The sequence below is a fragment of the Rhinatrema bivittatum genome, chromosome 3, assembly GCF_901001135.1.
Source record: "Rhinatrema bivittatum chromosome 3, aRhiBiv1.1, whole genome shotgun sequence".
In the NCBI taxonomy this organism is placed as follows: domain Eukaryota; kingdom Metazoa; phylum Chordata; class Amphibia; order Gymnophiona; family Rhinatrematidae; genus Rhinatrema; species Rhinatrema bivittatum.
The window spans coordinates 197,337,992-197,365,789 of record NC_042617.1 but is presented as its reverse complement, the minus strand read 5'-3'; the positions used below and the strand labels follow the sequence as shown (position 1 = coordinate 197,365,789).

Below are 27,798 nucleotides of genomic sequence, written 5' to 3'. Positions count from 1 at the left end.
CTGGCGCTGCAGCGTTTTCTCCTTCTGATTCAGCACCAAGCAGTTCGGGTTTTGTCCGACAATGCGACTACGGTGGCTTATATAAATCGCCAAGGAGGTACCAGGAGTCAGCTGGTTGCCACCGAAGCGAACAGATTGATGGATTGGGCGGAGAGGCATCTGTCTTGCATAGCAGCATCACACATAGCCGGAGTCGACAACATTCAGGCAGTGATGCATCGGAGCTTCGGAGGTTGGATGTTCGGGCACTATTGCGGTACTTGGAAATAACCAATCCTTTTTGGTTATCTGACCACCTTTTTGTCTTATGGAGTGGTCCTAAGAAGGGGACCAAAGCTTCCAAGGCGACTATAGCCCGCTGGTTGAAGGATGCAATTGCTTCAACTTACATTTGTCGGGGATGGGCCATTGTGGAGGGTCTTAAGGCCCATTCACTACGCTCCCAAGCAGTGTCTTGGGCGGAGAGTGCTTTTGATTCCCTTCAGAAAATTTGCCGGGCGGCTACTTGGAAATCGTTGCACTCTTTTGCTAGACATTACCGCTTTGACGTGCAAGATCAGACGGTAGATTCGTTTGGCGGTGTGCTTTGAGCGGGGCTGTCGAGGTCCCACCCCTTTTAGGGCAGCTTGGGTACTTCCCAGCAGTCTGGACTGATCCTGGTACGTACAGGGAAAGGAAAATTAGTGCTTACCTGATAATTTTCGTTCCTGTAGTACCAAGGATCAGTCCAGACGCCCGCCCATGTCAGACACAGTCCCGCCAGTGTATACTTGTATTTCAGATTTCCTTTTGGAACGCTTGCACAGGTATCTTATCGCTCAGTTCAAAGGCATTTTCAGCCTGGTTTTTTCCTCATTTTCCATGAGTTCATGTTTAACTTTAGGTACTTGCCAGGTTCTTATAGCCTGGATTGGCCACTGTTGGAAACAGGATGCTGGGCTTGATGGACCCTTGGTCTGACCCAGTATGGCATTTTCTTATGTTCTTAACTTGATCTAGTCACGGGTTCTTACCTAAGATTTCTTATCATTCTGCTTTGTTATTGATTATACTGAAGGATCACAGGGGGTGCACCAGGGTATATGGGTGGTGCCTTTTCAGTTTCTCTCTGACTCCATCTGCTGGATGGGAGACATAACCCAGCAGTCTGGACTGATCCTTGGTACTACAGGAACGAAAATTATCAGGTAAGCACTAATTTTCCTCTCTGTGACTTATTTGAACCAGGGCCTGTACTCTATTTCTCATGAGGTTAGATACATCTACAGGCTACTCTGGATCTGCAGGTGTAATGGCACAGGGGGTGACTGGGAGTAGCTGTTTGGGACAAGGACTGGCTGCTGTTCAATCCTGATCAGCATCATTACTAAGCATTTTACATTAGTCGGAGTTCAGCTCTTGTGGGGGGGTTCTCCCTGGCTACTTCTCAGGTAGGAGGGCTGTCCATTGCTGGTCAGAATAGGGCCAGAAAAGGAGTAGATAATGAAATGGAAGATGAGGCTCCTTCAGGTCAGCATTTCTGTCCTGGATGTAGGAGGGAGCCAGAAGAGAGGGGAGTCCTCCATGGTTTGGCTTTTTCATAAAGAAGTGCTCCTTTTGCTTCATTTTGCAATCATTAAGGGGTAGATTTTCAGAGGGTTACGTGCATACCCCCTGAAAACCTACCCCAAACCCCCCCTGCGCGCGTGCCGAGCCTATCTTGCATAGGCTTTCGGCGCGCGTAAGTCCCAGGGCTTTCCGGGGGGGGGGGGGCATTCCGGGGGCATGGCCGCGGCCCCCAGACCAGAAAATGGTGCGTGGCAGCCGGCCCGGCACGCACAAAGTTACGCCTGCCTTGAGCAGGCGTAACTTGTTCAACAAAGGTAGGGGGGGTGTTAGGGCTGGGGGGTGGGTTAGGGAGGGGGAGGTGCGGGGGTGGAGGGAACTGAGGCAGGCTGCGCGGCTCGGCGCGCGCAGGCTGCTGATTTTGGGCAGCCTTGCGCGCGCCGACCCCAGTCTATTGAAATCCCACGTACTCTTGTTCGTACCTGGTGCGTGAACAAACGTACGCTTGTGCGAAAATTTATAAAATCTACCCCCCAAGGGTTGAATATTATGGTGAAGACAATCCAAATTTGTACAAAGACCCTATTATGATGGATTTCAGGAAGCCCTCCAAGGTTTCTTTGCTGCATCGGTCAATCAGAGAATTGATTTCAATGCAGTGGGATTCTCCGTAGGCCAATTTCAAAGAGGAAAAAGCCTTGTCTTGACTTTATCCTCTAGAATGATCAGGAAAGGGAAAACAAAATCTCCTAAGGCTGATATGCTCGTTTTTGCTGTCATGAAGGTCTACTGTCCTGGTGGAAAGTGGTGCCTCTCAAGTATGTGCAGGACAATAATATTGAGTCCGTACTGAAGAGGGTGGCAGTTTGCAGTAGCCTTGTTGCAAGGGCTTCTCTGTGTTTACCACAGCACATCCAGGAAAGTTCTTTGGAAGGTATTGGTCTGGTCTTGGATGAAGCAGCCCAGATGAAACTGGGTTTGGCTTTCTTGGAGGATGCTTCCTATGATTTGTTTTGGGCTACAGCCGGGAGTATGGCCTCCATTATGACAGTATGGTGCTTGTTTTGGCTGCAAAATTGGTTGGCTGATTCTGTTTCTAAGACTCAGTTGGTCAAGTTCCTTTTTAAGGGGAAACTCTTATTTGGGGAGGATCTGGAAAGGTTTGTGAAGGCCTTGGGTGAGTCTAAGGCTCCTCAATAGCCAGAAGTTAAGACCAGGGGGCTACTCGGTCCATGTCAGCTAGGAGTTGGGTTTTTTGTTATGAAGAGAGGGAGACCTGTTGAGTCGTCAGCCAATGAACTAGGCCTTATAGTAGGTTTCAGTCCTTTCGAACAATCAGAAGGGGTAGAAACAAGAACAGAGGTTGAAAGTGCAAAGGCTTAGCCTTCAGAACTCATAGCCTGTCATCTTTTTATCAGAGATGGGTCAAAATAACATCAGATCAATGAGTTCTGAAAGTGGTCAAAAATGGCTAAACCCTAGATCTTTCTAGGGTTTAGTCTATCTATCTAAAAAGGGGAGGCAGTTTGAGAAACTCTTGAATGTCTTCTGAGAATACGAGTGGTTATTCTGGTCCAGGCTTCTCGGAGCAGTCGAGAAAAGTATTTGATTTATTTCATAGTACTAAAGATGGAAGGGACATCTCATCCTACTCTGGATCTCAAAACAGGTCAACAAAGCTCTGAGAGAGACTCTCATTTCAAAATGGAACCCTTGAGATTGGTAATAGTAGTGGTATGACAGGGAATTCCTGACGTCCTTAGATCTGACAGAAGCATACCTCTATATTCTGATATTTATTTATTTAAAAAATTTCTTACCCTTCCTTCCAATGTTCAGGGCAGTGGGCAATAAAAACTTCCTTAACAATTCAAAACAGAAGAGAAACAGACAAAATATAGATACATCTCTGTAGTTCTTAAACATCCAGTAATATTGTGATAAAAGGTCTCAGACAGTTGCACTGTATGCTTTGTGAAATAAGAAAGTCTTGAGGGGTTTCTTGAAAGATTTCACATCTTTAATGGATCTTATCTCTGAAGGGAGTGAGTTCCATAGTACAGGTCTGGCACTTGCTTAAGGGAAGAAGATCAGAAATATTTGTTTTGTAGATTGAGGAGGTCACTTTCAATTTCTAACCCTGCCATTTGACCTAGCCACGGTTCCAAGAACCTTCTGAAAGGTGGTGACAATTGGTAGTGGTGGCCCTTCATTAAAATGGAATTTTGGTTCATCCTTTTCTGGACAGTTGGTTAATCAGAGCAAAGACAGCTCAAGAGAGCAGAATAGCTACAGCCAGAGTTGTTTAGTTTTTGCAGGATCTCAGCTGTATTATCATCTTCACCAGAGCACATTGATTCCTTCTTATTCCTTGGGAGCGTTATTCAACACAAAGGTTGGTCGAGTGCAGCTGACAGAAGAGAGGAATTGGAAGTTGCAGAATTAGATGAGAACAGTGTTGAGGTTTCAACATCCCACAGCATGGAGCCTTCTTCAGATGATGGGTATCCATGGTGGCATGGTTGGATTTAGTCCGTTGAGTGAGGGCTTACATGAGACTTTTGCAGAGTGTTGCTTTCAAGTTGTCCCCTCATTCTCTGGCTTATTTTGCCAGACTTCCATAGCTGGTCCAAGCCAAGAAGAGTTTGGAATGGTGGCTAGTGTCTGAGAACTTGGAATGAGGAGTGGCCCTTGACTCCCCATCATGAATTACACTGATGACCAATGCCAATCTCCTCGGTTGGAGAGTGCACTGTCCAGGCCAGATTGCTTAGGGTACTTGGTCTTGGGAGGAGGCCAGATGGTCTAACAATCAGAGACAAGGGCAATAAGGAAAGCTAGATTGCTCCTCTGCTTTGGGGAGAGGTGGTCAGGATCCTGTCTGACAATGCTACAGCGGTGGCATACATAAATCAAGGGGGAACCAAAAGTCCAGAGCAGCTGATTATCTGGGCAGAAAAACATGTGGAAATGCTCTCCGCGGTGGAAATTGCTAGAAGGGAAAACATGCAGACAGGCTTGCTCAGTCGGAATCCTTAGATCCAGGAGAGTGGGCCTTGTCGGAGGAGGCTTTTGCCATGATAGTGAACAGATGGGGGAGACCAGTAATGTACTTGATGGCTTTCTGTGCCAGTGCCAAGGTGAACTTATTTCAGTCAGAGGAAAAGCAAGAGTCATCAGGTTTAGATGCTGTAATTCAAGGTTGGCCCTTGCAAGGCCGCCTTTATGCATTTCTGCCCTGGTCCTTGATAAGCAGGGTTTTGAAGATATCTGGGCATCAGGACCTCATGGTTTTTGTGGTGCCCAATTGGTTGAGATGTCCTTGGTATACAGTCAAATGATGTTGCCACAGTCCAGGGGATTATGCCAGGATTTGAATTGGTTTTGAATGTGGCCTGGCCATTGAGAGGGCACACTTAGTCAGGAGTTATTCTTAAAGAGTGGCCAAGGGCCAAGAAAATTTCTACATCTGTAACTTATGATTGAGTCTTGAAGGTCTTTGAAATCTGGTATGCAGAAAAGGGACTGTCAAAAAAGACAGCATTGTTGCCTTAGATTTTGGATCTCTTGCAAGAAGGTTTGAGGAAGGGTTTGACCCTAAATTCTCTGAAGGTTCAGGTGGCAGCAATAACTTGTTACAGAGGCTGTTTTGAGGGGCAAGTCTGTGGCTTGCTATCTGAATATATCTCGCTTTCTACGTGTTATAAAGGATATTCAGCCTCCAGTAAGAGATCTGGTTTTGAGGTTTCTTACCAGTCAACCATTTGAGCCTACGAGGAAGACTTAAGTTAAAATGCTAAGTCCAAAGGCAGTGTTATTTGCTGGCTATTTTTGTTCAGCTAGGAGATTCAGGTCCTGTTATGTAGAGGAACTTTTTTCTAAATTTCAGACGAGATAAAGTGTGCATTTGCACAGCACATTCTTTCTTCCCAAGGTGATTTTGGTGTTGCATCTAAATAAAGTGATTTGTCTACCCTCTTTTCAGAGAGCTACATGTGGAGATGAGAATGACCTTTTAAATATCTTGATGTGAAAAGAATCTTGCTCTGGTACTTATTTATTTATTTATTTGTTGAGTTTTATATACCGTCATTCGGTAGAGCCATCATAACGGTTTACAAAAATATACATTTTTCTTAGCAGTTGTGTAACAGAAAAGCAATGTGAACATTATACATTTTCTTAGCAGTTGTGAAACAATTTGAACAATATCAGAAATAAGCATATCAAATACTTGAAGGTCACTAATGATTTTAGGAAGTCAAATCATCTGTTTGTTCTGAGCAGTGGTCTCAGGAAGAATGATGTGGCTTCCAAGGCCTCCTTAAGGAGACTTTAGATGCTGCCTATGTGGACAAGGGTTGCCTCCTCCTAAGAGATTAAGGGCTAACTCTATTAGGCATCATGGGCTGAGATTTGTTTGGTGTCACAAGTGGCCATTTGCAAGGCAGCAACTTGGTCACATTTACATTCCTTTCCAAAGCATTACTGTAATGACATCTGAGCCAAGGAGGAAGCAGCCTTTTGGCTCAGGGATTCTGAGCATGGAGGTGGTAGTCCTTGCCAGTTTGAGGGATAGCTTGGGTAGATCCCATATGTCTGGACTGTTCTGGCTGGTTGATGAGAAAAGAAAAATGTATTCTTAACTGATAATTTCATTTCCTTGAGTCCAGCCAAACCAGTTCAGAACCCTTCCTGACTGCCAACATTTGGATTGCTGTATGTGCATAATAGTTGTGTTTTCAGTGGCTTATGATGGGAAAGTGTATTGATCAGTGCTGATGGAGACATGTATTCTTTATTCTGGTAATATGTTGATTTCTCCCATGAGATTCCTATCCTTTTGTGAGGTGGTTGTCTTCTTTCCTAATTGTTCTCTGGAAGCTCATTAGTTCTGTGGTAGGGAAGTTTTTAATTTCTTAGCTTGTAACCTAGTTAATTGGCAGTCTGAGCACAGCATGGAACCCTGTCTGAGGTGATGTCAGCAAGCCTGTTCTTTGTCTTCATCTGCTGGATAGAGAGCATAACTCATGTGTCTGACTGGACGCCAAGAAAGGAAATTCTCCTAGGACAAGCAGGATGGTAATCCTCACATGTGGGTGACATCAAGTATTTGGAAAACTTTCCACAGATTTTTTCCATGTCCCTCTCGGTTCCTCTGTATTCTAGTCAGATTTTTCAACGATTTGGTAAATTTTCTTTCGCTTCTGTTCCCCTTAGCGGCAGTGCCTCTGTGCCCACCAGCATCGATTTGCCTGCCACCTCCATTGTTGTTTTTCGCCCCTTCAGTTCAAATTCCCCCCCCCCCCCCCCACCTTTCATTTCAGTTCGTATCGTCATGGCCTCGTCAGTGTTCTCCGTGCCCAAGGAAAATGTCCATCACGGACCCGCTCAATGTGTGCATCCTTTGTCTGGGGGCATCACACGACATCCGGGGGTGCTGCTTGTGCGACCAAATGACCCTGAAAGGATGTCGCACTCACCTCGAGATGATGTTGAAGCTCTTTGGGTGAGAAAGTCCGAACCATCGGCATCTATGACATCGACTCTGAAAGACTGTGGAGCCACACTGATGGATGCCAAGTCATCGACGTCGGCGGGGCTGCCCGCTCGGACAATGCCACCGGTGAATAGGGGTGCCGAGGACTGGCCCCTGTCGGTCTCTTGCAGGTCGAAGAAAAGACCGGGCCAAGCACCCAGGAAGCATCGGCACCGGTCGCCTTCGATACACAGTGCAGGGCTTGGGTTAGTGCCAGCGGTTGACTTAATGCCCCGAACTGACCCTGTGACGAGGAGTCTCTCCTCCATTGATGCTGTGGGTCCTCGTGTCAGTCGCCAGTCCACCTCAGGTCTCTGAGGAGGACCTGGCCATCCCTCCCGCCTCTCAGTCTGTTTTGGCATCGGCAATTTTTGAGGAGGAGTTGGGAGTGCAGGATCCAGCTGGCAGTCGATCGGGCGCTGCAAGCCATTGAGCTAGTGGGCACAGACTGCACCGGTGTCTGTACGCTCTCTGATGGAACAGTTACTGCAGCATCTTGATGTGCTCATCGGGGTGTTACCGACCCAGCTGACACTGGCTCCTGGGGGCCATTGATGCCCAGCAGGGCACCGATGCTCCCACCACCTGATGCGGTGATCGTTACCAGGTCCGAGGAGGAAGCTCCATCGAGGCTGACATTGCGGCCTGAAGCCCTTCTGTCCAGCTTTGCCGGGGTCGGCACCAGTGCCTAGGCCTCTGGACGAAGGCCAAACACCCAGGACCCCATCCCCTGTGGATTTCAATGAAGATGAGGCCCCATATGACTCCTGGGGGGAGGACACTGCAGAGTCCTCAAGACTCGGAGGGACCGTAGGAACAGTCTCCTCCTGAGGAATGAAGGTGTTATTGTTTGTAAGGTTTTGGGTAGACCCTTGGACACTCTGGCTGCTGACCACGCCCACGAGAGGAAGTCCCGTGAGGGGCCACAGGTCAGGCTCAGCTTAGGGGACACAACAGATCGTTTATTAACAGTATTGAGGAGCCACCAGAGGTGGCAGTAGTGAGCAGAGATGAAGCCCGGCTGGGCTTGTAGTCCCTCAGGGCTCTGGATCAGCGATCCCACAATGGCTGTGCTGTAGTGAAGAGAAACTGAGATATATGCAGGGTTCTGGAATAGAGCCTCGTTGGTGGAATACTCACACAGCGGTTTCTCTCTGTAGGTAGCACAGGACCTGAAGTAAAGGGAGGCCCTCGAGGAGCAAGTACCTGGTTCCAGGGAACAGCTCTGAGAGAAGTAGATGACAACTCACTGATGGTGTAGGCAGCTGTATCTTCCAGGCAGAAGTGAAGTCCCAGGCAGCGAGTCCAGGAACATGGGCCCTCGAGGAGCGAGTACCGGTTCCAGACAGCGACCTGAAAGAGAAGAGAGAGGCCCCCGAGGAGCGGCTACCCCAAATAGAGTAAGTCCAATAATGGAGAGGCAGAGTAGCTAGGTACGGAGAGCGAATCCCATCCGTAAGGAGTTCACCAGTACGAATACCTGTTGCTAACTCGATTAGCTAGCAGTAGTGTAGGCCTTTTGTATCTGGGATGCGTGACGTCATCACAGGGGGACGCCCCTGAGATTCGCGCCAAAGAAAGTATATGAAGCAGGGCCGCGCGCACCCTAAGGCAGCTGGACAGCATGGTGGGAGGCAGCGCCCAAGCCGGACCGGGGACGCCGGAGAGGACGGCAGGCAGACGCTGCGGCAGCCAAAGTCCGTCAACCGCAGGAGGAGTCGCCAGAGAGGTAAGGAGGGTGGAGTGGAGACGTCTGGCAGCGACATTCGTAACAGAAGGAGGTCTACTTCTGAGGACCTGACCTTTCCAGGTTTTGTTCAGGCAATGGCTGAGGCCATCCCATTTCAGTTGATGACTGAGGAGGACGCCAGACACAAGATGCTGGAAATCTTCCAGTTTGTGGAGGCTCCTAAAGAGATCGTGGCGGTCCCAGTGCACAAGATATTTAAGGAATTGCTGTTGAGGATTTTGGAGCATCCCCTCACAGTAGCTCTTGTAAATAGGAAGGTGGACGTGGTTTACCTCATCCAACAGGCTACCAGATTTGAAAAGCATCAGTTGGCACACCAATTGGTAGTGGTCGAATCCGCTCTCAAGAAGGCCAGAGGCTCCCTGATCCATGCCTCTGTGCCCTCCAGGAAGGATCACAGAGCGCTGGACGCTCTTGCGAGGAAGTTCTTTCAGGGGGCAAGGTTTATTGCCCACATTGCTTTCTACCAGCTCTATATGAACCAGTACTCTCGCAACCTTTGGGTGCAGGAGGTGGCAGAGCAGCTGCCTCAACAGCAGCATCAGGGCCTGGAGTGTGGAAAACACGTGGTGCATTCCACCTACAATGTTCTAGAAACGGCAGTGAGAGCCTCTGCAGCGGGAATCAGTGCCTGCAGAATGCTATGGCTGCGGGCCTTGGATCTCCAATCTGCCATGTACTAGAGAGAATCTCTTCAGAGACAAGGCGAGGGATGTGGTGACCCAGTTGCGGGTTCACAATGAGACCCTCCAGCATCTCTCTGCCAGCACTTTGGACCTGCTGTCCTCAGCCAGGAGGTCTGGAAGATAGGGTCAGAGGAGGTCTTTCTACCACCAGAGGAAGGTACTATCTTCCGGCCCCTCGTGCCCATTCACAAAGGGTGAGCTCCCGCGGCCGTCCCAGGCAGCAGCAAACTCCCAAGCCCCAACTGGTGCCCCAGATAAATCCTGGGACAGGCTTTTGACTGGATCGTAGGGAGCATAAGCCAGCCGCCCATACCCAAGATGCAGGACCCCCAGTCAAAGGCAGGCTATGGTTCTTCGCAAATCGGTGGCCCAGTATAACCTCTGACCAGTGGGTTCTGTCCATCGTCCGTCAAGGGTACCGATTTAAATCAATTGGGTGTCCTACCAAAATCTCCTTCGTGCCTGTTTTGGGGGCTGCTATTGCATCAGGAAGTACTGTTAAGGGAGCTCTCCATCCTCTTAACAGCCAGAGCAGTCGAACTTGTCCCACCAAGGCAAAGGGGGGGGGGGGGGCAGGGATTCTATTCCTGGTAATTCCTGATTTCCAAAGAGAACAGGGGGGCTCCGTCCCATCCTAGACCTGAGGGCCTTGAACAAGTTTCTAAAAAGAGAAAAGTTCAAGATGGTTTCCCTGGGCACCTTGATTCCCCTCCTGCAAGAAGGGGGACTGGCTATGCTCCCTCAACCTAAAGGACACATGCACCCATATCAAGATCTTCCTAAGCCACAGGAAGTATCTCAGATTTGTGGTGGGAAAACAGCACTTCCAGTACAGAGTGTTACCGATTTGGGCTAGTGTCGGCCCCACGTGTCTTTACAAAGTGCCTGGCCATGGTGGGGGCGCACCTTCGCAGACTGGGAGTGCATGTTTTCCCCTATCTGGATGATTGACTGGTCAAGAGCACTTCTCAGGTGGGTGCAGATCGGTCCTTGCACATGATCATCCAAGTGTTGGAGTTACTAGGGTTCATCATCACCTACCCAAAGTCCCATCTCAGCCCATCACCTCAATTGGACTTCATAGGTTCCATGCTAGACACGGCTCAGGCAAAAGCCTATCTGCCGCGCTTCAGGGCGATCACTTTGGCGTCCATAGCAGAGGTGATTCAACATGGATGGTGACTCAACCATCCATGTTTCTCCCTTGGCATGTTTACACATGTGCAGAGCCCAATGGACCTTGAGGTCACAGTGGCACTAGGCCACCCAGGATCTCCAGGCTCGCATCCACATCACTCAGTCTCTCTGGGACTCTTTCTTGGTGGCGGGTTCTCTTGAATTTGGAGCAGAGTATCTTTCAAAACTCCCCCTACCCAAATTGTCCTTATCACAGATGCAGCTACCCTGGGGTGGGGTGCGCATGTAAACGGGCTCCACACTCAGGGTTTGTGGTCTGCCCAAGAAGCACAATGTCAAATCAACTTCCTGGAGTTCCAGGCAATCAAATACATTGTATGGGCTTTCAAAGATCGGCTGTCCAACAAAGTTATCCTGATCCAGACAGAAAAAACAAGTAGCAATATGGTATGTCAACAAGCAGGGAGGCACAGGGTCATACCACCTGTGTCAGGAAGCTGTCCAGATTTATTTATTTTATTTATTTATTTAGAGCTTTTTTATACCGACATTCATGATCAATCATATCATATTGGTTTACAAGAAACAATGGTGCAGTAACATTAACATCAACATGAACAATAGGCGAAAAGTGATAAAAGTTACAATAAAACAGGGGCACTCGAACTGGGAGGAGGGAAGAACCAGAGGCATGAGTAACTCAGAGATAAATAATATTTGGTCAGATCTGGTCCTGGGCTCTGTCCATGTTGTCTGGGCCATGTATCTGGCCGGAACGGAGAACATGACAGCGGACAGACTGAGTCAAACCTTCAGGCCCCATGAGTGGTCACTGGACTAGGGGGTGGAGAATCGGCTCTTCTGCCTCTGGGGGAACCCAGTCGTGGACTTGTTTGCATCCCCCTGCAACAGGAAGGGTGACTCAGTTCTGCTCCCTGTATAGGTCAGATGGTGAACCAGCCTCCGATGCCTTTGCTTGCTATTGGGGAAAGAGTCTTCTGTATGTGTATCCTCTGCTTCTTCTAGTAACGAAGACTCTCCTGAAGCTTCGAGAGGACCGAGGGACTATGATCCTCATAGCCCCTCATTGCCCGAGACAGGTCTAGTTTCCACTCCTTAAGGAGTTGTCTCTCTGGAAACCGATCAGTCTGGGGACTTCCCCCGATCTCATCACACAGGATCAGGTCAGGCTGCAGCATCCCAACCTTCAGGCCCTGTCGCTCACAACCTGGATGTTGAGAGGCTGATTCTGCAGCCGCTGGATCTTTCCGAAGACATGTCTTGGGTTCTTGTAGCTTCTTGAAAGCCTTCCACTAGAAAGTCCAACGTACTGAAGTGGAAGAGGTTTCCCATGTGGTGTGAGCAGAAGGTCCTCTATCCTTTCTCCTGCCTCACACAAAAACTGCTCGATTACCTTTTGCACCTATCTGAGACTGGCCTAAAAATCAACTCCGTTAGAGTTCATTTAAGTGCAATTGGAGCATACCACCAAGGTGTAGATGGTATGCCCATCTCTGTATAGCCTATAGTTGTATACTTCTTACGGGGCCTGCTTCAATTGAAGCCTCCTCTGAGGCCTCCTGCTGTGTCTTGGGACCTCAACATTGTGCTACCTCAGCTGATGAGCAGCTGCTCAAAAGGAGCTTTCAACTGTGACCTGAAGTACTTGACCTGGAAGGTCATATTTTTGGTGGAGGTCACTTCAGTGCACAGGTCAGTGAGTTCCAGACCTTAGTGACTTATCCACCTTATACCAAGCTTTATCATGGTAGGGTGCGTGTGCAAGACCACCCTAAGTTCCTGCCTAAGATGGTGATGAATTTTCATATTAACCAGTCAATCATCCTGCCAACATTCTTTCCCAGGCCCCATTTGCACCAAGGTGAATGAGCACTGCACACGTTGGATTGCTAGAGAGCCTTAGCCTTCTACCTGGAGCAGACAGAAGCCCATAGACAGTCCACCCAACTTTCTATTTCTTTTGATAGAAATAGATTGGGAGTTGCAGTTGCCAAACAGACAGACAATATCCAATTGGCTAGCAGATTGCATCTCCTTCTGTTATGCCCAAGTAGGACTGCATCTTGGGGGTCATGTCAAGGCTCATTCTGTCAGAGCCATGACAACATCAGTGGCCCACTTGCGAGCAGTTCTCATGGAGGAGATCTACAAGGCTGCAACGTGGAGTTCCCTCCACACATTTGCATCACATTAATGTCTGGATAGGAATGGACAACATAGAAACATATAGAAACATAGAAATGACGGCAGAAGAAGACCAAATGGCCCATCCAGTCTGCCCAGCAAGCTTCACACATTTTTTTCTCATACTTATCTGTTTCTCTTAGCTCTTTGGTTCTATTTCCCTTCCACCCCCACCATTAATGTAGAGAGCAGTGATGGAGCTGCATCCAAGTGAAATATATAGCTTGATTAGTTAGGGGTAGTAACCGCCGCAATAAGCAAGCTACACCCATGCTTATTTGTTTTACCCAGACTATGTTATTCAGCCCTTATTGGTTGTTTTTCTTCTCCCCTGCCGTTGAAGCAGAGAGCTATGCTGGTTATGCGTGAAGTATCAGTTTTTCTTCTCCCCTGCCGTTGAAGCAGAGAGCTATGCTGGATATGCATTGAAAGTGAAGTATCAGGCTTATTTGGTTTGGGGACAGTAGGTTCAGCCAGTCCGTCCTCTGGAATCTCTTTGAGGTGTAGAACCCAACTCTCCCTGCCTAGGACCCATTGTTTGGGTTCAGGTTATCTCCCACTCTGTTACCAACAGCACTGTTGTTTTGTGCCTGTTGGTCCCGTTTTGTGTTGGGGAGCAGCCTGTAGCTAGGAATTCACTCGTGTGAGGACTACCATCCTGCTTGTCCTAGGAGAAAGCAGAGTCGCTTACCTGTAACAGGTGTTCTCCTAGGACAGCAGGATATTAGTCTTCACGAAACCCACCCGCCACCCTGCAGAGTTGGGTTTCTCCTATTGTTCATTATTTTTATTTTTATCGTAATCCTTTGTTATGAGACTGAAGAGGGACCCTGCGTAGATGTGGTATAGGGCATGCTGGGCATGCTCAGTGTACCCAATCAAAGTTCTGGAAACTTTGATATAAGTTTTCCATGCCAGGCTCCATCCGATGATGTCACCCATGTGTGAGGACTAACATCCTGCTGTCCTAGGAGAACATCTGTTACAGGTAAGCAACTCTGCTTTATCAGGTAAAAATAAATTTCTTCATGTAGACAATATGGAACTTCTACAGTTTCCCATCTGATAATATATAAAGTTTTCCATATTATGGATTCTTTTGTGGAACTGGTACCTATACAGGTCTCTGATTATATAGATGTTTTACTGTTCATTGTTAAATTGGTGGCGAAGTTGAAAGAAAGACAGTAACATTTCTGCAGGTTTTTTAGTTACATCCACCCCTTAAAGTTAATATGTTGGCAGTAATTAACTTCAAAGTTTTGCTGTAGTTTTGCAGCATTTAAGTTTAATGGATGTAGGTATTTCAACGTATATTATAATTATGGTAACTTGTTTGTGTGCTTTTGCTTATGCCCTCATAAAAGACCTTACATCTTATTTCTTTTTATTGGCTCTTGTACATGCTGCTATGGGGCTTTGCGAAGGGAAGCATTCATTGACTTTGGGCAGGCTGCTTTAACTCGTGATCTTCCCATATATCTGGTAGCACAGTAAAGGGTTCATTGATTTGGAATTGACGAGAAGTAATAAGTTTACTATGATTACCTGTTAATCGCCGTTGATTGACTTGGTGGCTATCTAGAGGAAATATGAATTAAACAAGGAACTAATATGATGCAACATGTTCAGATTACTACTGATGTGAACCTTCCAAAATGGGGGGCCACTTGAGGGATATATCTTCCCAAGGATAAATTCCTGCACATATGAACATTATAAAAATAAGATCGGTCTATTTCACAGTATTTCAAAATCTGATTCACAGAGAAACAAGCTTAGAGAATGTGGTGACAGTTATCTGAACAAGGAGGGAAGTGTACAGACTGATAAAGGAAGCATATAGGATATTACAGTGGGCGAGGCCCACTTAGCAAGCTTGTCAACCATTCACATTGCAGGATTGTTGAATGTACAAGTAGTCTGGTGTAGCAGAGCTTCTTTGACACTGAAAGAAGGAGAATTAAGTCACAGAATTTTCATATGTGCAGACTGTAGAATACAGTAGTTTAATATTGGGAATCACCTTAAATAATGCTAGTGCTTTATTTTTAGTGCAGAGTTCTACTAGCCCTATGGATCTTGGATTTCTACATAAGCTTTTGAGACCCCCCTCAGACCTCTTGTTGACATGACAAATGTACTGGGTTTAGTTTTAACTGTCATGTATCAGATAAGATAGATGGGTGGAGGCTCGTAAAGAAGTGTACAATAGGTGCAGTTGTACTGTAAGACTTGTATATTGCCTCTACATAAGTATGAACACGTTCTTGTGATCATCCTAATTAATGCTGAATTAATCCTCTCTTTATTTTAGATAATGCAGATAGCAGCACTCTCCATGCAGTGACATTTCTTCGTACCACTGAGATTCTGACTGTGAATTCCATTGGACAGCTAAAAATGTGGGACTTCAGGCAGCAAGGCAGTGAACCATCTCAGATATTTTTCTTGTAAGTGTTAGGTTTTGGTTTTTTTTAAGCAGTCTGGATTTTATAAGAAATTGAGCAGAAACACTTTCTTCACATGGCTCCAAGAACAAGAAACTACAGGAGGTTCCACACCATCCAAAGCTGCTGAGTCTGAAGGGAAACTTAACCTCCAAAATTTAGATGCTACCCCAACCGTGCAATTCTGCAGTTAGGCGCAGGGCCTGAGGCATGGAACACAATTGTAAGGTGGCACCAGCAAAATGTCCCCGTTTGGCCAGCACACTCAACCCTCCACATTCCCAGAGGAGTGGCAGATAGTGTCAGTGACAACCCATCCACACTCAGGAACCCTGCCTCCCATGTTCCTCCAGCATCTGTGCACCAGGGAAGTGGGAGATGGGTGAATGGTGGGAATATGTGTGTGGGACCCTAGGTAATCCTTACAGCCTTGTTCCCTCTCCCCCAGCTCTTCCCACACACAATTAAAAATTATGCATTAATAACAAAGCTTACATGAAAAAGGACATCAAAGTACAGTCTTCTGAGGAAAAATATCACTTACAAAAATGTGTATATATTTACATGCATTACTTAGGTACCAGCCAAAAAATGCTTCAAAAAAGACACTTGGAATTCATATAGTATTAGACCTACTGTAATATATTTTGGGTGTGGATTTGACCCTTAGACAGCCATAAGTAGATTTAATTACAATATAGTAAACCTCCTATACCAAAACAGTGCTAATTGTCAGCCTTCAAATAGTAACAGTGTTGCCTTTCTATGAAAAAGGCAAGATCGCAAATATTACACCAGGCCCTAAAACATCAATACACTTGCTATTAAGAAACGGAACAAGCCAAGCTGCTATAGATCCCTACACACTAGCAGAATACTTCGCCTCAGTTATATGCAGAATGCAGACAGATCTTCACCAAATACAGAATAAAAAAAAAGATACCATGAAGCATAAATAGAAACCTGCAGACAAAAACTGAAAAGGAAATTGCAGCAAGACAGACAATGTAGATAGTGCAACAATGGAAAAACTGAAACATTACCATTCCTCCCAAGACATTTAAACAAAATCAAGAAATATAAAAGCCATACTAATAAAAACAAATATATATTTTTAAAACAGATGACAAACAGAACATCTAATAATTAAACAGTTTTTAAAAATTTCTGAAATACCAATAAAATATTTTAAAACACACATCAGATAACATCCAATAAGAATTAATAAATCCCCTGCTTTATATACTTGGCAACTTAATTTCCAGCCATCCTGAGATTGTTGTGGATTAATGGGGATGGAGTGCACCAACTTTCTTCTCCGTTACAAACACAACCACATTCCCATGCTCTGTGACACTCACATGCTCCCTCACAGTCTGACACACACTCACTCCCTGACATACATATATACATGTTCCCTCATACATTTGCTGACCTCACATGCATGCTCCTATGCACTCTTTCACACACTGCAACACATACACCTTTGCACACATGCTCATACATGCACAAACACAAACTCATTGACATACTCCCACTCTTTTCTTCTGCCGCCTCTGAATATATTAAAAATTATTTTTACTTACAATGGTGGTGATTGGAAATCCAGACAGGGATATCTGCTGATGGTGCTGGTGTGAAAAAAGAAATTTAGGAAGGCCCAGATGCAGGGTGGAGTGGGGTGGAAGGACTATAATTTTTTCATGGTCTCAACATAAGGTGGGGGCTGGTTAGTGGTGCTGCTGCTCCTCAAACCCCACCTGCAATTCCGGCAGGGCCACAGCATATTGCTGCTCTTCTTCAGACCCCACCAGCGATTTCTGGCAGGGCCGCAGCGCGCTGCTGCTCCTCTTCAGGCCCCGCAGTATTGCTCCTCCTCAGGGCAACATCTCCGGTGGCACTATTACACTCTTCAGGTAGTGGTGCCTATGGCCAAGGCCATATTGGCTATAAGCATGTACGGTTCTGCGCTCTGCCAGGAGAGCTGCTGCGAGGCCTGGCATTGATCGCAGCAACTCCGCGAGCATGGGGCTGCTGTGATCTACGCTAGTCACGTGACTGACCTGACCGGCCCACTGGGGCAAACCGAAGAGCTCAGATAGGCCAATCTGCCCCTGATGCCACCACTCCAGTCTCCTGTCCAGTTCACAGCCTTTGGGCTAGACCTCTAAAGAACCAGTGAAGGCATCCACTCAGCTGCAACCCTGACCCTGGTTTTGTCCTCAGCACTCTTGGAGGAGGAGGAGAATCATTGAGGTGTTTGCTTGACACTTCAAGTAAGCTAAGCTCTGAGCATCTAGTAGTTTGATGCCTGTTGGTGCCACCCCTTTGGCAACTAACAGGTTAACAGTTATCACAGTTTGTGTTCAAACAGGCAACAACAATTGAATTTGAATTCATAATGCAAGAGAGAAAATAATCATAGTGAAACAATAATTATTATACAAGGAGATTCACTCGAAAGAAGCCCCAAATATTCTGTTGTAACTTCTGATAGGCTGAAGCAATCTGAACCAAAAAAATACGCTACATACCTTGACGTATGTGTAATCTTTTGCATTATATGCGATGCTGGAAGTGATTGCCGTTTTCCACCAGACACGTTTCGACGTGGCGTTCCATGTTCCTAAACATGTCTGCGAGTATATCAGGGGAAATAACAGCAACTTTACGTTGGATGTTTTCCTTCAAATCTTCCACAGTGCAAGGCTTGTTCTGATAGACTTTTCCTTTGAGCATACCCCAAAGGAAGAAGTCTGGTGGTGTCAGAACCGGCGACCGTGGTGACCAAAAACCATTTGAAATTACCTTGTTGCCAAAAAAGGACTCAATTTCTGCTATGCTCTTTGCTGCTATGTGACACGTTGCTCCATCTTGCAAACAGAGGTTAAACATCGTGATGGCTGTCTGGCGCCTATCTCATCGCTGCAACACAGAGGCATCCTGGCTTGTTCGAAGCTCCATATACTGAGGAGCACGTTGTTTCGTTCAGATTGCTTCGTCCTAGTGAGAGTTATTACAGAATATTCGGGGCCTCTTTCCAGTGAATCTCCCTCTACTATAAATGAGCAGTTACATAGAAATACAAATTAATTAAAGTAGCTAAAAAGTTTTAAAAAATCATCATAAACGCAACCATTAAGCCAAAACAGCATACCTAAAATAAACTTGCAGTCAAGACAAAATTAAAATTACTACGGGTTTAAAATAATTTAACATATATCATAAATAAAACCCATGTCTTTATTAGGTGGCATAGAACTTGTTTAATATATTTTTTCTAAGTATTTGCAGGCTTGGCCCCCCACCAACCTGTCTCAGCACAGGCTTGATAATTTGGAATTGGACAGATTCAAAAAAGGAAGACTTTTACTCATCTTTACCTCTTGATCCCAGTGCTTTGGGCAACAGAAGTCTTAGCTCTAGGGTCTGTGTGTTCCTAGCCATCCATTCATGAAGTGTTTTCTGAGGAGTCCTGAAGGCCCTGCAGGCCTGTAGAACTAGTATTGTTCCAAAGAGGTATACTCCACTGACCTCCTATCAGGGCTTTCACCATCACAGGTTGGGAACAGTTAGGTCCATTTTTAGATGGTTTGTCCAGTTAAGTTTAGGCTGGGAAGAGGAACTGCGAGGGGAACAGAGAAGGACAGTCGGTGGGAAATGGGGAGCAGAGCATTCTAAGGGGATGTAGGGAGTAGAGGGGAATTAAACCTCCTCCCCCAAATATAAAATTCGAAGTATGCCCAGGCAGGAGAGGGGGAATTAAGAATAGGGAGGGTGAAGAGGAAATTAGGAGAATGAAAGAAAAGGGAGGTTGAGAGTGTGGCAGTGACAGAAAAGGGTAGGGGAAGAAACTTGTGATGTGGATGGGTGGTTGGTGGGGTAGAATAGAGTAGGAGGGAGGGGACTGGGGAAAAGAATGAATTATGGGACTTTGAGTGTTTCCTTGGCTTTTATTTTGGCCAAATGAGTCTTCCCCATGTCCATATTACCTGCTCCTCAGACATTTAAATACAAGAGGTCACTCATATTCACAACTCATTGTGTTCTGTTTTTTTCTTTTATTTTTTGCTGGGGGTACTGTAATTTGTTAGTAATTTATTAGTTCAGCACCCCCAATCTTCTTCAAAAATTGGCTGCTATGGTACCAATGACAGGAGGGGAGGTTATGTAAGCCAAATTTAGGCTTTCAAGAAGGTGGTTGAAATCCATGACTTCAGACAGGTTGAGCTCTGGAGTCTCAATGTGTAATTGAGGCAGTAATGCAGGTGGGAACTTTTGATTTGTTAGGAATTGGGGAACATTTTGAAGAAAGGGAAACCTATTACAATGGGAGAGGATTCACCTTAACCAGAGTGGAACCCAGATGCTGGCATTAACATTTAAAAAGGAGATGGAACCGAGAATTGCTCATGAGTCCTTGGTTTGGATCAAGCTATCTTCAAAGGATACTCTTTAAAACAGAATTTCTCAATAGAGAGGTATTTGGTAAAAGCTGAGATAGCTTAGGTGCATTTAAGTGAGGAGTAGACAAATCTGAATGCTTTAAATTACTTGAATCAGGTAGCAGGTTGTGATGAGGGAGATAAAATACAGATTTACTTGTCTGCAAGCAAATGCCAGAAGTTTCAAAATAAGACTGGAAAGTTAGATTGTATGTCACTAAATGAAAATACAGACACAATAGGCATCTCACAGATCTGGTGGAAAGAGGATACCCAATGGAATGCTGTGTTAAAATATATTGAAATGGCGGAGCAGGGTGGCACTATTTGTTATGGATGACATAGAAACAAGTAGGATAAAAGTTGGAACAAGAAACACTGTATGCTGGAATCTCTATGGATAGAAATTTCATGTGAGCAAGGAAGAATATAATAGTAGTAGTATACTATAGTCTGCCTAATAGGGATGATGAAACGGACTAGAAAATGCTGAGATTAGACAAGCTAATAATATTGGCAACACAGTAATAATGGGGGATTTCAGTTGCCCCAATATTGATTAAGCGAGCATCTTATCAGGTCATGCAAGGGAGGTAAACTTTTTGGGTGCCATAAATGGTTGCTTCATGGAGTCCTGGAACCAATGAGAGGGGTAACTTCTTTAGACTTAGTTCTTAGTGGATTGCAGGACCTAGTTGAAGGAGTAATGGTGGCGGGGTTGCTTGGTAATAAGTATAATGCAATCAAATTTTATATAACCACTGAAGGAAAAATATTAAATAAACCTACTGCAGTAGCATTAAACTTCAAAAAAGGAGTCTTTGGTAAAACAAAATTATTTTGGAAAAAAATAAAAGGGGGTCAGTTGCATGGGGCAAAATACCATTGTATAAGCCCAAGCAAAATATATTCCATGCATTAAGAAAAGTTGAAGGAAGACCAAACGACTGCCAGTATGGTTAAGTGGTGCTGTGAAAGAGGCTGTTTAAAGCCAAAAGGCAATCTTTTTAAAAAAAAAAAAAAAGCAAAGCAAGTCCAAATGAGAATAGAAAAGAGCATAAGCACTGGCAAGGTAGATGTAAAGCATTAACAAGGCAGGCCAAAAAGCCATTTGAGAAGTTTGTCATAGAGGCAAAAAACCAATAATAAAAACTTTTAAAAGTATATCATGCGACATGTCCGGGATTGGTTGTCCGGACTCTCTACTTTGACTCCCTATGCCCATCTATTAGAATGGTACGGAGTCCGGACTTTAAATCCTTTAATACAATTGCCCATTCAGATGGTTCCTCACTATTTGAAATCACAAATCCTACTTCGACTCTGTCGGAGGGCATGGCACCTTTTATGTAAACTTGGGGGTTTGGCAAGCTTACAACTTCGGTTTTTAACCATTGCGGACCATGAGCTCTTTCCGCCGGGGACTGGGGGAGGCGTCTTCCACCGTTGGAGACACTTGGGACTTACTTATATATCTGAGCTGTATGATGATAGGTCGGGCTCCCTTCTTTCCTTTGAAGAGCTTCAGAGGCGTTTTTTGGTGCCCACTAGGGATTACTTTGCTTACCTTCAAATCACTCATTTCCTCCGCACAGCAGAGCACGGCTTGGCAGACACGGCGGCGGTACACAAACTGGGAGACCTTGTGCGGATAGGAAGGACCAACAAAAATAAGGTCTCTCTACTATATAAAGAATTGCTGGCATTTTCCGCTACTGATACACATATGCTGCCCTATAAAAAATGGACAGAGTGGGCTTTGTTCTCGTTGACATATGCTGAGTTTGAAACTTGTTTTCATGATATACCTCTGCTGTCTGAAAATGTATATTTGCAAGAATTGCAGTACAGATTTCTCTGGCTTAGCTATATCACCCCTAATAGGGCCTATCAAATGAGAATAGCAACCTCTGCCCAATGTGGTAGATGTGGAGCTCCCGATAGTACTTTTTTTCACTGTTTTTGGGATTGCCCGAAAATCTCCTTTTTTTGGAAACAGGTGGGTAAAGCGTGTTCCTTTTTTATGAGACGGAAACTCCCACCGGATCCAAACTTGTGGTTATTTGGGTTGGGATCCTGTTTATCAGCAACCATGTCTGATCCTGAGTGCCTTTTGATTTGTAGAGCCGGCCTATTGGGGAAACAAGTAATATTAACTACTTGGCTTGAGGCCGTTGCCCCAAGTTATGACAGCTGGTTCCAAAAAATGGTTCGCCTATGCTCTATGGAGCATGCCCTACTTACAGAAGCGATGCCAAAGAGGTCTGTACATATCAAACAGGTTTGGACAGGCTTTACCAGATTTTTGACTCCACGACCTGGACAGCCCTGGGATCCGTGGGCTGACGATTCGACGACTTAAATTGAAGGTGTTACCGAGTCGGGGGGACTCAAAGGAGGACAGAACGCTGAAGACGCCGAAGTCAGGCTCACCACGCCTGGACATGAGCGCCTAACTAGCCTCTTTGTCTTAGACTTTTTCCTACTTATACTATCCACCACCCCTTGCATTCAGGGAGGGGGGGAGAGGGGGGAAGGGGGGTGGGGGAGGGACGGAACGAACAAAGGACAGTCATACCTTCATTACTGGCTCCTAAGGGGCCTTTACTTTGTTGTTTACAGCTGTTGTTTGTTTGTCTGTATAACAATGAAAATCTGAATAAAGATAGTTTCAAAAAAAAAAAAAAGTATATCAAAAGCAAGAAGTCTGCAAGGGAGTCAGTTGGACCATTAGATGACAAATGGGTAAAAGTGGCACTTGGAGGAAAAGGCAAAGCCATTTAAGAAACACTAAGGGCTAGATTTTAAAAGCCCTGCACACCGGTGTGCCTATTTTGCATAGGCCGCCGACGCGCAAAAGTCCCCGGGGCTTCATAAAAGGGGCAGGAGGGGGCGTGTCCGGGGGTCAGGGGGCGGCTTCAAGCAGGCGTAACTTGCACAACAAAAGGTAGGGGGGGATTTAGGTAGGGCTGGGGGGTGGGGTAGATAGGGGAAGGGAGGGGAAGGTGGTGGGACGCGGAAGGAAAGTTCCCTCCGAGGCCGCTCCGAAATCGGAGCGGCCTCGGAGGGAACGGAGGCAGGCTGCGCGGCTCGGCATGCACAGGCTGCTGATTTTGCGCCGCCTTGCATGCGCCAACCCCGGATTTTATAAGATACGCGCGTATCTTATAAAATCCGGCATACTTATTCAAGATCTACCTCTAAATGAATTCTCTGCTTAGATCTTTATTGAGGAGGATGGTAGAGCTATTCACAATAGAACTTTCTTTCAAGGTGATCGCATCAGAGGAACTGAAGAAAATCACTGTTAAACTGTAGGATGTATTAGAGCAAACTGACAGGATAATTTGCAACAAATTACCAGGATTTGATGGTATTCACCCCAGAGTTCTGATAGAAATCACACATGAACTTGTAGCTCTCTTCCTGTTCATCTGTAACATGTCATTCAAATCTGCCACTGTACCTGAAGACTGGTTGATAGCCAATGTAATGCCAAAGTTTAAAAAGGATTCTAGGGATGATCTAGAACATTATAGACCAGTAAGCTTGACATCAGTGCCAGGCAAAATGGGAAAAGCTCTAGTTAGGAACAGAATTGCAAGGCAAAGGGATAGGCATAGCTTAATTGGAAAAAGTAAACATGGTTTCAGCAAAGAGAAGTCGTACCTTACCAATCTATTAGAATTCTTTGAAGGTATAAATAAACTTGTAACCAAAGGTGAGCCAGTTGATAATAGTGTACCTGGACTTTCAGAAGGCATTTAATTAAAGTCCCACATGAGAAACTCCTCAGGAAATTACAAAGTGGATAGATCGATTTAGCCTTGCTCTTCACCGGCTACAATGTGAAACTTCCGCACTTGTTTTTACCCATCCACCAGTGATAGTATGGCTGGCCAGACAAAAGCATAAAAGTATAAAACATACTAAAAAGGTCAATAGAAGACCAGATGATTCCGACATAGTTAAATGGTCGCATGAAAAAGCCAAAAAGACACATTTAAAAAAATGGAAGAGAGCCAAATGAGGAAAATAGGAAAGAGCATAAACATGGACAAATTAGATGAACAGTGTTAGTGAGTCAGACCAATAGTTGTACTTAATATTTTGCTGTGAATTTGTATTTAATATTTTTATTATGAATTGTATTTTACTGCTACATGAATTGTTTGATATTGTATTTTACTATATCTTTAATATTTTTGAAAGCCAATTTGGCCATTAACATAATAAGGCAGGAATACAAATATAAATAGAAAATACTAAGAATTTGAAAAGGAGCTTGCCATAGAGGTAAAACTAATAATCTTTAAGTACATCAGAAGCAAGAAGCTTATGAGGTGGTGGTTGTTTTAATCCTTCTTTCACTCTTTACTGAAGAGGATGTTGGGGAGAAATGTTATTTTAAGGTGATGATTCAAAGCAAGCAAGTCACTATGGAACTGGAAGATGCAATAGAGCATATTGACAAACCAAAGAATAACAAATCTGATAGTATTCACCCCAGTGTTGGCTAGAAGTTAAATATGAAAATTACCTGTTACTAGTAATCTATAACCTATCATTAATAAAACCACAGTACCTAAAGACTGAAGGGTGACCAATGTAATGTTGATTTCTAAAAAGGGCAGCAGGGTGATCCAGAAAACTATAAACTGGTGAGCCTGATGTCAGTGTTGTGCAAAATGATAGAAGCAATTCTTAAAAGCAAAATTACTGTCCATACAAAGAGACATGGCTTGCTGTGAAGAAGCTAAAATGGATTTAGCAAAGGGAAGTCTTGAATTACCAATCTTAGGCCTAGATTCATCAATAATGCATTGATAACGCATGTGTTATCGAAAAAGGGGTGTGTTTATGGAAATTGCTAAATTATCGCACCACCCGGTAACTTACTGCTTCGCATCAGTATTGTCGCACAGCGTGGTAAACTTACTACACCATGAGAGAGAGACTATCTACAAGGCCCTTATAGTAGTTAAGTATTTATATCTTTATAGCAGGGCCACCTGATAGGTGGAGGTGAGGTGTTAGTGGTGGTTTAGCACTGTACACCTTGGTGAAGATTTGACGTCGTTTGGAGTAAGGAAAGTCTCACAAAGATAAAATTTCTACTATGTTCTCTCACCCTAGCTTGACCAAATTCCTCATGAGACTCCTCCGGGAAATTTAAAAAGTCCTGGGAAAGGAGGCATTGTTCTATTGTAGGTTGGTAATTGATTAAAAGATAGGAAATGTGTATATAGTGGACTCCTTATTTATGTTGTACACTTGTATATAATTATCCTCCTCTATCTCTTTTATTTCTTACTATCCCAGTTCATTAGCCCCTGTTAATTGTAACTGCTTCTCTTCTCCACGTTTATTTATGTTTTTGGTTATATTTTTGCACCCCTGTTTTCTGTAAACCGACATGATGAGAACGAGTTCTTGAATGCCGGTATAAAAAAACCTTAAATAAATAAAATAAAAATTGTAGAAATAGGCAGTTTTCCCTGTGGAGAAAGGTGAATAGCAGGGTGTACACCAGGGATCTGTGCTGGAACCAGTGCTTTTTAATATTTATAAATGGAAAAGGGAGAAATGAGTGAGTGATCAAATTTGCAGATGACACACAGTTATTCAAAGTTGTAAAAACACAGTCAGATAGTGAGGCATTCCTGGAGACCTTTATTTATTTATATTATTTTGTATACCGGTATTCTGTACTCAATCATACTGGTTCACAAATATCAAAAATAAATACAATTATAAAAATTCATAGTAAAACTCATATGCAATATACAAAAAATCTAAAATTAGGATAAAACATGCCATAAAAATTAATAGTTAAACTGAAAATATGAAGACAGATAATAAGAATAGAAATAAGTGTAAAATAAAATAACATTGATAGAACATAATGAAAATAAAATAAAAGCAGTAGTAGTCTTTCCATATGTTCATAACACAGCCTTAGATAAAAGTCTAAAATATAACACACTCACTTAATCTATTCTCCAAAAGCCTTTGTAAAGATGACCTTGGATGACTGGGCATCTAAATGACAGGTGAAATTTAATGTGGACGCATGCAAAGTGCTGAACATATGGAGAAGAAAAATCCAAACTGTAGGTATACAATGCTGGATTACATGTTAGGAATTACCACTCAGACAAATTATCTTGCGTTATTGTGGAAAACAAATTGAAATCATCAGCTCAATGTGTGGCAGTGACCAAAAACTCAAATAATATTAGCAGGAATTTGGAAAGGAATAGAAAACAAAACAGGGGATATAAACTGCCCCTGTATCAATCCATTGTGCGACTACACCTTGAGTATTGTTCTAGTTGCTACATTTCAAAAATGATATAATAGTACTAGGAAAATAAGAAATCAACAAATTAATAAAGGGGATGGAACGACTTCCTTACAAGTAAAGGCTAATCAGGTTGGGCTCTTCAGCTTGTAAAAGAGTCTGAGACGAGATATGATAGAGGTTTACAAAATCATTAGTTATGTAGAACAAGTTATAGGGCATGGTCATTTATTTTATCAAACAATACTAGGATTAAGGAACTAATTGCAGGTTTAAATCAAATTTTAAAAAGTAGATTATCAGTCAATGAACAGTTAAGCAATGGGCTTGCCAGAGAATGTACTCAAGACTAGTAGTATAGCAGCGTTGAAAAATGGTTTGGGTAAGTTTGTGGAGAACATATCTATAAACAGTTATTAGATAGACTTATATGTTTCCTCTTAACAGTTCTGAGTGTGAGAGATGGGAAATGGATTTTCCTATTAGGATCTACTGAGTTCTTCTAAGTGACTTGGATGCTAGGCTTGATGGACCATTGGTCTGTTTCAGCATCACACCTCTTAAGTTCTAGGACAAACTCGTTGGAAGTCTCCCAGTCACAACAGGCCAGAGCGGTTGAAACCACCTCACCACAGGAAAGAGGGTAGAGATTTTACTCCAGGTACTTCTGATTTCCAAAAATAATAGGATTTCCAACGAGTTTGTCCTAGAACTTAAGAGGTGTGATGCTGAAACAGACCAATGGTCCATCAAGCCTAGCATCCAAGTCACTTAAAAGAACTCAGTAGATCCAGTAATATATACAGCCTTTTGGCCTATCCTCCGCAATGAGGAATTCACAAACTACCTTACAGTCCATTGTGACATTTTTGCACAGACTGGGGGAATCATAAATTTCCCCACTTGGATGATTGACTAGTCAAGAGCAAAGCTCAGTCAAGGGTGAATGAATCCATGCAAAGTACTTTTTGGTTTCCATAGTTCATGTTGCTCTCATGGCATGTCCTTATAACAGACGACGAGCCTAATGAAACCTAAAGTCCCAGAGGAAACAAGCCACTCAGACTGCAGGAGAGCATTTATGGCCTGGAGCAGTTCACACTCGGGTGGCAGCCCATGTGATATGGCAGGCCATACATTCACAAATCCCCTACTACTGTCTGGCCAGCAGGATAGTATTTCTGGACTGTCCATTCTCCATGACCTCTCTGAAGGTTAAAGCTTAACTCCATCTTAACTCCAGTTTTGGGATTTCTTCCCTCTTAAAATAAATCAAATGGATTACCATTCCCACCAAAGTTTCACACTCATTGATGATTACTGGTTCCCTTTTTTTTTTTAAGATAATCCTCTGTAAGGGAATACCATTTGTGTGGCTGGGTGAACCTGTTTTTCTTTAGATAAAGTAAAGTGCTTACGTTCAATGGGTGTTCTCAGAAAACAACTGTTCACCAGTCACAAAATCTCTCCCATCCCTGCTTCAGAGTTCTTGACCCAATCTAAATTGGGTCAAGAACTCTGGCCCAGGCAAAAACTAGCAAGAATCCAGTGCTCAAGTGGGGTGTTTTCTATTAGATATCACAGGGCTTTGTAGTACTTCCAGGAGTTGTTGTGATATTCTCTAGGCCTTTATCGTGGAGAACTAACTTCATATTTAAAAGTTAACTTTTCTGTTTGAGAGTATATAATAGTACATTTCAGTGCTCTTACAATGCAGGCAGAACTTAAGCTTTGATG

The 27,798-nt window shown here is 44.3% G+C and overlaps 2 protein-coding genes across 2 annotated transcripts in view; one reads left to right on the top strand and one right to left on the bottom strand.

Moving 5' to 3' along the window:
- The window catches only part of NUP43 (nucleoporin 43), a 123,987-nt gene that overhangs the window by 62,389 nt on the left and 33,800 nt on the right, over nucleotides 1–27,798 (top strand). The window contains exon 5 of the mRNA XM_029594086.1: nucleotides 15,180–15,315. Coding sequence (XP_029449946.1) covers nucleotides 15,180–15,315 — 136 coding nt within the window. The remainder of the gene's footprint in view (nucleotides 1–15,179; nucleotides 15,316–27,798) is intronic.
- Nucleotides 1–27,798, bottom strand: part of LOC115087202 (neurofilament heavy polypeptide-like) — a 122,114-nt gene that overhangs the window by 93,975 nt on the left and 341 nt on the right. The gene's annotated exons all lie outside the window — the stretch shown is intronic.